The sequence below is a fragment of the Heloderma suspectum genome, chromosome 1, assembly GCF_057233095.1.
Source record: "Heloderma suspectum isolate Gila_16-S chromosome 1, 16-S_ref, whole genome shotgun sequence".
In the NCBI taxonomy this organism is placed as follows: Eukaryota; Metazoa; Chordata; class Lepidosauria; order Squamata; family Helodermatidae; genus Heloderma; species Heloderma suspectum.
This window is the reverse complement of record NC_139458.1, coordinates 430,319,379-430,331,907: the sequence shown is the minus strand read 5'-3', so window position 1 is coordinate 430,331,907 and position 12,529 is coordinate 430,319,379. Positions and strand designations below refer to the sequence as shown.

General features: G+C 40.1%; 1 protein-coding gene across 2 annotated transcripts in view; it reads left to right on the top strand.

Annotated features, from left to right (window-relative positions):
- The window catches only part of XPO1 (exportin 1), a 49,925-nt gene extending 39,706 nt beyond the window's left edge, over positions 1 to 10,219 (top strand). For both annotated transcript variants that reach the window (XM_084829331.1, XM_084829330.1), the window contains exons 16-26: positions 263 to 419; positions 799 to 962; positions 1,640 to 1,774; positions 2,558 to 2,741; positions 3,465 to 3,571; positions 3,684 to 3,878; positions 6,601 to 6,769; positions 7,456 to 7,590; positions 7,687 to 7,846; positions 7,945 to 8,041; positions 9,200 to 10,219. In XM_084829331.1, coding sequence (XP_084685457.1) covers positions 263 to 419; positions 799 to 962; positions 1,640 to 1,774; positions 2,558 to 2,741; positions 3,465 to 3,571; positions 3,684 to 3,878; positions 6,601 to 6,769; positions 7,456 to 7,590; positions 7,687 to 7,846; positions 7,945 to 8,041; positions 9,200 to 9,346 — 1,650 coding nt within the window. In that variant the 3' untranslated portion in view covers positions 9,347 to 10,219. The remainder of the gene's footprint in view (positions 1 to 262; positions 420 to 798; positions 963 to 1,639; positions 1,775 to 2,557; positions 2,742 to 3,464; positions 3,572 to 3,683; positions 3,879 to 6,600; positions 6,770 to 7,455; positions 7,591 to 7,686; positions 7,847 to 7,944; positions 8,042 to 9,199) is intronic.
- Positions 10,220 to 12,529: the final 2,310 nt, after the last annotated feature.

The window sequence follows — 12,529 nt, the reverse complement described above, 5'->3', positions numbered from 1 at the left end:
AAAAAACAAAAATACGTTCAGAAGAGAAAAATTCTTCACATAGTGCACAATTAGAGAATTTTCACAAGATGAGGGAATGGCCGCTAGCTTACATGTCTTTGAAAGCATTTGACATCTCTGTACATCCATATTCATTTCCTTAATTTAATAAAACAGCCTTTTTAAAAAGTGAGTTTTTCAATGCCTGCTAACCTAATAGCTTAGGTAAAAATGGAACTTCCAGCTGCGCAGCTCAAATGGGTTTTTTTTCCCCCCTCTGTAGGACCTTCTGGGACTCTGCGAGCAAAAGCGAGGGAAAGATAATAAAGCTATTATTGCATCCAATATAATGTATATAGTAGGGCAATATCCGAGGTTTTTGAGAGCCCACTGGAAATTTCTGAAGACTGTCGTCAACAAGCTATTTGAATTTATGCATGGTAACTTACCTGGAGTTTCATTTGGTCTTTGCAATAATAAGTATTCCCCATGACCTAAATGTTGAAAGAGTTTTTGCTTTTGATACTGAAATATCTTAACATACAAGTCTTTGAGACACAGGAGTGTAGGTATATGTGGATATAAGATGCATTTCCATTCCAGATTTCATTTCTTTAAGTCCCGATGTATTACCTAGGGTTGGTGAGACACTATTTAAAGTATTACTTAGATTTAGAAAAGAGAAATAGGCACACTGCTTAGATTGATATAGGAATAGGAAAACGTACATCAGACTCAGTACTCCTAAAACTGGGAAACAACAGCATGACATATACAATGAGGTCCTTGTATCCACAACTTTGTTCTCACCCTCTTCAGAAACCCATGATGGTGTCCAGGACATGGCTTGTGATACTTTCATAAAAATAGCGCAGAAATGCCGCAGGCACTTTGTTCAGGTCCAGGTTGGAGAGGTCATGCCATTCATTGATGAGATCCTGAACAATATTAATACAATCATTTGTGATCTTCAGCCACAACAGGTATGTCACTCTCGACTATTGACTTTGGTATTGTTCAAAACAAAAATACTTAAAGGGATGTGCAGAAAACTTGGTGTAAAGTCAGTATCTCAGTGAGTTGGATCTGAAGGAGTCCTTTCACTCCCAGCAGTGAATCTTCTGTGAGTGAAAGGTCTCATGCACATATGCCCTGCTGCTCCAAAGATCCAACCCAGTGTCTTTGGAGCAGCAGGACGTATGTGCATGATATAAAACAGTATCAAGCTGCAACTGCCCTGCTGTGGTTTCCAGTCCTCTGCACAAAATAGTCCTGCAGTCTTCAGATCTAGCTACCTATACAAATGGCAAATTTGTCACATAATGTAGATTGTTTTCTCCAAAGGTGAAAGTTGACTCCTTGGCAGACTGCTGCTATAGGTTTATGTATATTTTTCATTTATTTATATTCATCTGTATGTGTGTGTGTATATTTGGGCTAAATAGTACCTATTCATTCCTTAGCAGTAAAGTAATTTACATTTTGCTATTGTAGGAATATGAATATCAAACCGCTGAACAGATAATCTGGAATAAGAGCATTTATTTTAAAGAAGAACCTAAATTTTGAAATGCATGTATAGCCTAGCATGTTTAGTAGAGTTGTTCTTCAGTTCTCACCTTGGTCAGTTATATATTCTGGCATGTTTTTCTTCAATTAGGTGCATACTTTCTACGAAGCAGTTGGATACATGATTGGGGCACAGACTGACCAGACAGTACAAGAGCATTTGATAGAGAAATACATGTTACTCCCTAATCAAGTTTGGGACAGCATCATTCAACAGGCCACAAAAGTAAGGCTATATAGTAGATGCTGCTTGCAAGCATAGAACATTTTGACTGTTGATAAAGTTTGAATTAAGTGCATGATTTGGCATGTGGCGTGTTTCTAGGAAAATCTTGGCTCGTAGAAAGTGTGTGTGTGTGGTTTCTTTGGGGTCCCACATTTGGCATGCGCTGACCACAGCACAGAAAGAAACATCAGAGATCAAAAGGCATTAGCCTTTCACTTCAGCAGAATTTTCACACTCTGTACACAGGCTGACCTCAGCTTCCTGCACAGTTTTTTTCTTCCTGCCAGAAGGAACAATCTCAGGGAGGTTTTGATCTCACCTTATTTCCCCTCTTTAGATTTAGATAGTTAACTGTGCTTAGTTCCCCTAATATTAATGTAGCCTCTTTAATCTACCTTCTTAAATCATGTAGTTGTAATGTTCTGGTGTTTTACTGTTTTAATGTTCTTATTTTTATTTTAAGGATTTATTGTTTTTAATTGCTGTGTACTACCTTGATGGCTTTCTATCAAATAAGGCAGTATATCAGAAACAATAAATTTTTTAAAATACGTTCCATCAACACACAAGGCTTATATTTTCTTTTAATTTGCAACTTAGTAAGGTGTTGCCTCCCCCTGGAGTTGAACGAGATCCTTGGCTGTAAGCTTACTGCATGCAACAGTTCTGTAGCTTTATCTGCCCATAATGAACCAACAATAACTCTGTCCACTTTTCGTGGTATTAGTTGAAGGTCTGCCTTGCTTGCCAAATACACAAACTTGGTTCATTTCTACTCAACAGAATGTTGATATCCTAAAGGACTCTGAAACAGTTAAGCAGTTGGGTAGTATCCTGAAAACAAACGTAAGGGCGTGTAAAGCTGTCGGCCATCCCTTTGTGATTCAGCTGGGAAGAATCTATTTAGATATGCTGAATGTGTACAAGTGCCTAAGTGAAAATATTTCTGCAGCTATTCAAGCAAATGGTAAGAATTACTGTCTTGACATAAGTATGGTTAACACTCACCTTGACTTGCTATGGTTTGAGGATAGATTAATCATGGTTAATGTCAGTGCAGACAAAAGTGTTCACAATGTGAAGGGGAGATAAAAGCAAACAGTTGTTTTTTATTCCCAAAACAAGAATTTGCACTTAAACTCTGTGATAACCGTGTATCATTAGGTGTAGGCTTTCTGTAATTATAAATGCATGAGCTTGCCAGCTTATTAAGCAAGCCTGCATGTTCACAAAGATCATCAGCGGAGACTCTCTTGTGTACCACTAATGTGCAGAGCACATTTGGTTGGAACCAAAGAAAGGGTCTGCCAGGCTTTGCCTGGGCTTTGGAACTCTGCCTGGGGAGACTTGCCTTGGTCCCTTTCCTAATGGCCTTCCACCATAGTGTTAAGACTTTCCTTTTAAGAAAGGCTTTTGGGCTATGGGAAGTTATTGTGACCCCTCTTGATAACGGATTCTGAAGATGGGTTGGATTTTTTTTCCAGCTGGTCTCCTCTAATTTATCTTTTTAATAAGTTTTTATGACTAGCAGCTTGGATTTTAACTGCTGTTTTTCTAAATTGTTTTTCTTTTGTTGATTTTTCAATTACGGTAGCCACCTTGGACATTTTATGGAAAGGTGGGATTAAAATGTGCAAAATAAACAAACTGATTTTACTCCTGGCTTGTAACTGATCTCAAACTCTTCCAGGTGAAATGGTTACAAAACAACCTCTGATTAGAAGTATGAGAACAGTAAAAAGGGAAACATTAAAACTAATTTCTGGCTGGGTGAGCAGATCCAATGATCCCCAGATGGTAAGTGTACTCCTGGAGAGCAATAGCCTCAATGAACTGCATGCACGTGCACACATGCGAATGTAATTTTACAGGAGGTTGTGTGTTAAAATATTACTGTTCCTTTTTTCAGGTAGCTGAAAACTTTGTTCCACCTTTGCTGGATGCAGTTCTTATTGACTACCAGAGGAATGTTCCAGCCGCCAGGGAGCCTGAAGTGCTTAGTACAATGGCTATCATAGTAAACAAGCTGGGGGGACACATTACTGCTGAAATACCTCAGATATTTGATGCTGTCTTTGAATGCACATTGAATATGATCAATAAGGTAACACTGTAATACCCAAAGCTCTTCTATAGATCCACCTCATGTGTATAAACAGGAATACCTCCAGTTTCTTCACTGAATCACATTCCATTGTATCTGTTTGAAATCATAAGTTTCCTTGTAAATTTATAAGTGAGACATTTATAAGGTGGCTGCTAATGAAGAGGCTTGCTGTGCAGTGACTATTAGACTGTATTTTCACATTCCTAAGGAGAATAGCTCTAGGAAGAAGGCCTATAAGAACTGATCAGTTGCCTTTCTGTAACGTTAAGGCAATATACAAATTTCTGTAGCTACTCTGAGGGCTCTCTGTACCCTTTGCAGAGAGAGTATACTCTTACTGTTCCTTCTATAATTTGTCCCTGCGTAGTCCCTTTGCTTCTCGTAGCTTTCAGTGCCACCTATACCCTGACAGCTATCTCTACCCCAGATCTTCCTTTCTGCCCAATCCTGTTTCCCACTTTGGTGTGAAGAGGTATCTAAGAATGGGTTAACTCTCACCCACTGCCCAGGAAAGGCAGGGATCACATGATAAAAGTATGTCTTAGTGCTGGTGAACTCTGGCTCCTCCTCCAGTTTGTCCCTTCCTTTTGCCCAGGATGGAGCCTTTCTGAATTCCCTGATTCCTTAGCTCTTAGAATTTCTCATTCTGCTTAGTCGTTACTATTGTCCATCTGCCTATTTTTCCCCTACTGTAAATGGGACACCTTTGCCGCTGCAGACACTGCCTTTGGGAGAAGGGTTCTGCAGTGTGTGTGGTATCTCCTTTCTAATCACAACCACCTAAAGTTATCCATCCTATTTATTTTTTATTTATTTTTTATTGCATTTATATCCCGCCTTTATTCCTCTTGCAAGGAACCCAAGGCGGCTTACATTATCTTCCTCCTCTCCATTTTATCCTCGCAACAACAACCCTGTGAGGTAGGTTGGGCTGAGAGTGTGTGACTGGCCCAAAGTCACCCAGTGAGCTTCCATGGCCAAGTGGGGACTAGAACCTGGATCTCCCAGCTCCCAGTCCAACACTCTTGCCACTACACCATACTGGCTCCTACTAATTGGGCTACCTGGGGGGCATCCAGTTGCGGGTGCCTCGTCACACCATACTGGAAACAGCTCATTGGTCACTTACCATGAGGCTTCCTTCCAGTTTGGTGTAACAGAGGCATCTAAAACACACCCTAGTATCAGGTGGTTGACTCATGTCAGGGCAGGGGCATCCCAGCACGTACCGTCCAGCTCTATTGTGAGAGAACTTTCTTTCCTCCTCTCTTCTGTCACATGCCTGGCTTGACAGGCTCCTCAGTATCTATCCTGTCTGAGCTTGGCCACAGGATGGAACTGGAGAAGGAGCCAGAGTTCACCAACGCTAAGATCACACGATCCTTGCATTTCCTGGGAAGTGAACAAAAGATCAGAGAAGACTGCAGTAGTCAAGATTGCAGTCCATTGTTGGATGCCTCCACTACACCAAACTGGAAGTAACATTCATGGTGACCAATATTCCAATCTCCAACTGTCTGATATTTTGGCTTGGATGCCTCATCATTGTCTTAACCTCAGTATGTCCAAGGCCGAGCATCTCGTCTTCCCTCCCAAATTTTCATTTCATTCAGCCTCCTCACCCATTCACAATGTCACCATTCTTTGTCTCTTCTCTCTCCTTTGCCTCCACCACACCCAAACTCAGTCCATCATCAAACATGTTGCTTCTCCCTTTACAACATTATAAAGTTTCACCCTTTCCTCTCTGTCCCTTCAGTGAAAACTTCTGTGCCTTGGTCATCTCTTGCCTTGACTACTGCAGTCTTCTTCTCTGATCTTCTGTTGTCTCACCTTTGTCCATTAGCATCCATCTAGCACTCTCCTCCCAAAATTATTCACCCCCTCTCGTCATTCTGACCACGAGACTCCACTCCTTAAATTTCTTCACTGGCTTTCTCTCTGCTCCTGGATCCTGCATTTTTTTTCCGCATCTGAAGGGCACCAGGTTACTTATCCCTACTTACTGTAACTAAGTTGAAGTTCACATAACTGGAAAAGTAACATTTCTTCCCATGTCTCCATTTCCCCCCTTACTGTTTTCCTGTGTCAGTGTTAAATTGTAAGCCTGTTGGGATAGGGACCTGTCATACCTGTTCTTTATAAAGCAACTCCTATCTAGACAGCAGTATATGATGATGATGATGACAACAATGCTTTACTAATGCTTCATTATAATAATAATAATAATGATGATGATGAAAAACTTGCCCCTGTGGAAATATACCAGAAGTTCAATTTGAGTGAAGATGTTTTCAGATATACCGGAGGTCTCACTGTCATGCAGTCCGTGCACTAGAAGCACCTTTTAAGGATACAGTTGAAAAAATGTCCAGATGAATGTGATGGTGTGAAAGGCAACAATAGTTGTTAAAAACTCAGCACTTGGCAGAATGGGACAGATGCAAAGTAGTCCTTATTCACGTATTGATTTGTATGTGAGTTGCAGCCCTGAAATCTAGTACTAGTGGTATGTCATTGTACACCAAACCATGATTTGCATTGTGCTGAAACTATTTTTCAAGGAAGTGTGTGGGTGTGTTGGAGCAGCTGCTGCCTTGAAGACTGGATTCTTTTGTTTAGATGTTTTTAAAAGAAATGTTAAGATCTAAAAACTTGGTTTTGCCCAAATACGTTTGTGTAAAAGGGTTTTCTTTTTTTCTCCCTCCTCTGCCATTAGGATTTTGAAGAGTACCCTGAACACAGAACAAACTTTTTCTTACTACTACAAGCAGTAAATTCTCATTGCTTCCCAGCATTCCTGGCCATTCCACCCGCACAGTTCAAATTAGTACTGGACTCTATCATTTGGGCTTTCAAGCACACAATGAGAAATGTTGCAGATACAGGTGAATAAGCTTTATCCTAATTTTCTTTCATGCTTGAATAAGCAAGCTAGTTGAGCTTAACTATCCCCCATTGCCTAAAACATGCTGGCCTGTAGATTCCCATATATCTGAAGAGAGACTGACTTGGTACACATGACGTTGACAGCCTACCATGGGTTAATTTACCCCTGGGGGCTGTCATGTTGTGCACCTGGCTTGCTGTGTTGTGTGAACCCAGGCAGCAGGAGTTGCTTGAGGGTTAGACAACCCTCAAATAACCCGAAAACAAGCCATGGGTTATTTGAGGGTTGTCTAACCCTCAACAAACGCCTGCTGCTGGATTCACACGACATGCGGTAAATTAAGCCACGGTGGGCTGTCATGTCATGAAAACTAGATCAGTGTCTTCTATATATTTACCTAACCTATTTGAAACTTGATTTTAAGCTCAAGAATTTCAAGGAATTGCTTTGTCAGAGGGGAGAACTGACAGTTGAACTAGTGTGTATTGGTTGGACACTCTGAGCGTCTGCTTCACTAATCAGACTCATGACTTTTCCTCCTTGAAAATGAACCAGTTGAATTCCAAGAACAGTAACCTGCTTGCTTCATGCAGATCATACACATAAATTTGATTTTGTTTTCTGGATTATTTAACTTCCTAAAGTAAAACTTTCGAGTACTTTCATGTTGTTGGTTTTTTCCAGGCCTTCAGATCCTTTATACACTTTTACAAAATGTTGCACAAGAAGAAGCTGCTGCCCAGAGTTTTTATCAGACTTATTTCTGTGACATTCTTCAGCACATTTTCTCTGTTGTAACAGATACGTCTCACACTGCTGGTAAGAATTGTGGAGGGGGGGGGGGCTCAGCTACAGCGAGCAATGAGAAGTGCCTAATGCAAGTTCTAAATACTCTCCCTTGTGTACCTTAACCAGGTTTGACGATGCATGCATCAATTCTTGCATACATGTTCAACTTAGTAGAAGAAGGAAAAATAAGTACTCCTCTAAATCCTGGAAATCCAGTAAACAACCAAATGTTTATTCAGGAGTATGTTGCTAATCTCCTTAAATCTGCATTTCCTCATCTGCAAGAGTGAGTGTGTTGAATTTTGAAAGTTTAAGAAAGAATTTGTGTATAAATGTTAGTGGTATTAATTGGCTTTTCTGTGTCTTTTTTTAAAAAAAAATTAGTGCACAGGTTAAACTGTTTGTAACAGGACTCTTCAGTTTAAATCAGGATATTCCTGCTTTCAAGGAACACCTTAGGGACTTCCTAGTGCAGATAAAGGTATGTCTGGTATTTCCTCTGTAAATGCATATTGGTCTAAACCATGGTTTGCTATTAAGATCTGTAACAGTCTCTCCTGCTCCATTAACTGATAATGCCCAATAGATAGGCTTGTATTCTTCAAAACCAAAGCTATTTGCTTTCTATATTGATGCTATTAATTTTGCCATATTAGTAAATGTAACACACACACACACACACACACCATAGTCCTGTGAGAACTATGCTGTGTGCTTTTCTTGATTGATTGGAGTGAGTCTTCAGTTGAAGGAAAAACAATTCTAGCTTTACAGAGTAACAAGCAAAAAGATTGGCCCTTGTTCCAAGGAGCATTCAGTTTAAATGTTGACAAAGTAAAAGGGTGACAACGGGGAAAGCATAAACATAAATGCAGTTAGGTGAACTTAATCTTTGTTTCAGCACAGCAGGGGTACAGAGCCTCTTTCAGCCCTAGGACTGAATTCCATTACAGAGAAGCTCTGGTGGGCTGCATCCCAGTAGGTGGGGCTGCCCGCAAAAGGATGGGGCCAAAATACCAAAAAGGCTGCCAATAACTAAGCCTTAGAAGAGGCATTCCAATCTTTTATAATGAGGGAAAAACGACATAAAAGCTGGGAAACTGCCCAATGATCAAGGGGTGGGGGGAAGGTGGTGGGGCCCTGGAGAGGGACGGGGCTCCTCCAGAGGGCCAGATTTGGCCCCTAGGCCTGAGGTTTCATGAAAGAGGTAGGTTTTGACTTAACGTTTGTAGGAAGGGAAGGCACACTAGGTAGCCTTTTCTACAAGGGTGCCCCTTTTAGGCATAAGGGGAAGCAAGGAAGAATTGGTAGAATCATTTTAAGAGAGCAGGAGAGCCAAGAATGATAGTGTTGGAGGTGCAGATGTTATGGACAGGGCTATATCCAGGATATGAGGGCAATAGAGAAGGGCTGCACTAATGGAGGCATCTACTTTTTAAAATGTAAAATTGCTTTTCTGTTTTAAATATGCAAATTCCAAGAAGGATAGCCTTCAGTGCAAGCTTTTAACAATTCCTGTTTCAAACTAAATTTGTGATCGCCAGTTCTGGAACGTCACAATTTAGATGTATTTCTAGCTTTTGGCAAGCTTTGCTACATGCTTGGATTATAATGGCTTTTTAAAACTTTATATCTGCAGGAATTTGCAGGTGAAGACACATCTGACTTATTCCTGGAAGAAAGAGAGACAGCTCTTCGACAGGCTCAGGAGGAGAAACACAAACTTCAGATGTCTGTCCCTGGCATCCTTAATCCACATGAAATTCCTGAGGAAATGTGTGATTAAAAAATAACCAGTTATGCTGTTTTCTTTCTGTACAGCTGCTTTGTTGTAGAAGAAAACAGGACTTGGATATTTGTTGACCAAAATGATGCCAATTTGTAAATTTAAGATGTCACCTAGTGGCCCTTTTTTCTTATGTGTTTTTGTATAAGAAATTTTCTGTGAAATATCCTTCCATTGTTTAAGCTTTTTGTTTTGGTCATCTTTATTTAGATTTGCATGAAGTTGAAAATTAAGGCATTTTAAAAATAAAACACTTCATGCCCATTTTGTGGCTAAGGGTAACAGAGGCAAAACATATAACTTGTAAAGTCTATTGCAAAATTATACATTTTTCCAGTTAGAACACGGAATTTTTTTAAAATTAGGGATCACTTTCTTTCTAGCCTGCCCTGCAGTCTAGAAGAAAAGGGTAATAAGTAAATCCATCAGATTAATTGTTAGGGATAGGAGGATGAGTGCTGCGTCATCAGACATGAGCAGCTTTGGGGCTAAGTGGCAAGGCTAGGCAAGTTTGCAGCAAGATCATGTGCATATCATCCCATTGTAAAGCAACTTGGAAAAAAAGAGTATGGGAACACAGTACAGTTAGTTATTTTTACACAGTTCTTTTGTTTTTGTGTGTGTGCTGTCGCTTTGTCGACAACAGCTTTTTGTTTTCCTCAATGAGGAGTGTTGCTCATTTGTGAGCCTTCATTAACTCGAAGTGAAATGGTTAAAATATTTATCCTGTTAGAATAGGCTGCATCTTTTTAACAAGCTCATTAAAGAAGAACTCTGGCTTTTGAGATGACTTCTACTAATTTACATTGTTTACCATGCTGTAGTGCTTTAAGAACACTACTTAAAAAGCAAAATAAACTTGGTTTACATTTATTTTTCTTTCCTTGGCTTTATTCTTTTATTGGAATGCTCTGATCACCTTAAAATTCAAGTAGAATTTAGAGTAGAAACAGAAAAATCCCCTGAGGACATGCAAGACCTGCATCAAGCAAATACTCGCACAATTGCTGTGAGACCTCTGCAAGCAATTTCTGCTGCAGTAGTTACTCAGCAAATGTATTCTTTAAATGTAGGTTTTCAACATTTATCCTTAATGGCCTACCCAGCATTGTCATACTTTTTTCACCTGAGTTATTTGTGGCTCTTCTCAAGCAGTGTATTAACATGACCAAAAACAAAACAAAAAATTAACATTTGGCAGTATCAATGTTACTTTTGCTTAACATTTCTCCAGAATTTTCTCTTCTGTATATCAAACTCCAACCTGTTCATCTTGCTTTTTCCTGGGGCAGTTGGCATCCATGTTGCCTACAGTCCTTGGACTGTCACACTGATTTAAAATGCGACATTCATGTGCCGTTGTTAAAGAAAATGAGGGTAGATGATTAGTGTTAATCCTTTTATATAAAATTTGAATATCATAATTAAATAATTGTATTGTGCCTTTGTTATCTATTAAGAGTTTTAGTTGGAAATCCTTTATGCACTAACTATCTGAGCCAAATAACACATAGGGTGAGTTTGCACGACATGACAACCCACCCGCAAATAAGCTACGCAGTGTGGGTTATTTTCGAAACAACCCACTGTGTGCCTGACAATCAGGCTTACATGGGTTGTTGTCCCCCTCCTTCCCCATTGGTCCTCCAGCCAATATCCCAGGGTCCTGTGAGCAGAACCTGTCTTGTCTGCCTGCTGCAATAGTTAACCCTTTTTGTTCCCCGGTGGAGAGGTAGGTTTCCGGCTTCTGACATTTGCACAAATGGGGCTGTTTTTTATTTTTTTTATATATATATATATATATATATATATATATATATGCACACGTGTGTGTGTATTGGGCCCAGGAATTTGTGCCAATGCCTTTGTAATTTTTTATTAGTTTTTGTTAGTCTTTCACAGTTGCACAAGTGCAGTTACAGCTGTAACAAAATACATATACCCTTGCCTTGTCCATGTCCTTGTATGTTTCAGCAATCAAAGGGAAGGAAGTGCAGTGTGAAACATACGAAGTAACTGACAAGATGAGTATATACAGGCTAATTCGACAGCTGTTGACAGTGACAAGTCAGGAAAAGATCACCTACTTAGCAAGGTGGTCCCCAGGATTTTAAGTGTTGAGCTGACACTTGTGGGTGCCCTGCTTCATTCCACATTTCCCTGAGTCTCCAGCAAGTCCTTTTAAGAGAGATCTAGAATCCACCCCCTTTTCGCAGCTCCCATTCACGGTAACCACAGCAGTAACTGCTCCGAATGGGAGCTGCAAAAGAGGGATGAACCCTAGATCTTTGTTAAAAGGTCTTGCTGGAAACTTGGGGAAGTGTGGAATGGAAGCAGGGCACCCACAAATGAACAGCATAAACTTTGCATGCTACCTCGTGAAACATGCAGAGCTTCCAAGTGACATTGCAGGACTTGAAGCACTGGCTGGTAAATGTATAATTTCGAAGCTGCAAATATCTATAGTGACAGGACAATGTTTGGAACCTTCTGTTTTGACTGTCAGGTTGTGCACTCATGAATGAGGATGGCAACTGGTGTTTATTCTGTTTTTCCATTCATCTTGCAATAACCCAAAGAAAGACAAAACCTACCCTAACTTATGTAGAACTAAATACATAAAATAACCAAATAAGAGATGAAATCAGATCACACACAAGCCCTGTTAACGAATTCCTGGCCTTTGAAATAAAGGTTATAAGCTAAACAACAACAAAAAAGAGGATTTTGGAGCATTCCAGAGTTCAAATGTCTCTCCCACTGATTTCTTTCCCATTTAGCATCCCTTTTCAATCCATTTTATTATGCAGGTTTCATCCTCTTTAAGCAAAGAAGAAACACTGAGATGCATTCCTGGTGAATATTGGCATATATGCTGACAGTGAATACGCAAAGGAAAGGGCTTTTAAGTCCAATAACTGTTGCCAGACTAAATGGAAAGGACACTTCACTGTGAAAATGTGGCTTAACTTAAATGCATAGGATCCCACATTCAGTCTCTGGCATCCCCTGGTTATAGCTAGCCAGGTGAAGACCCCTACTTGAGATATTTGAAGAGTAGCTGTTGGAGTGCACCATATTGAGCCAAATGGACAAGGCTATCGATTTTATTACAGTCATAGACCAAGTATGGACAAGGCTAATGTTCTGACTGTACAAGACAGCTTCAAGGCAGAGAGAGCT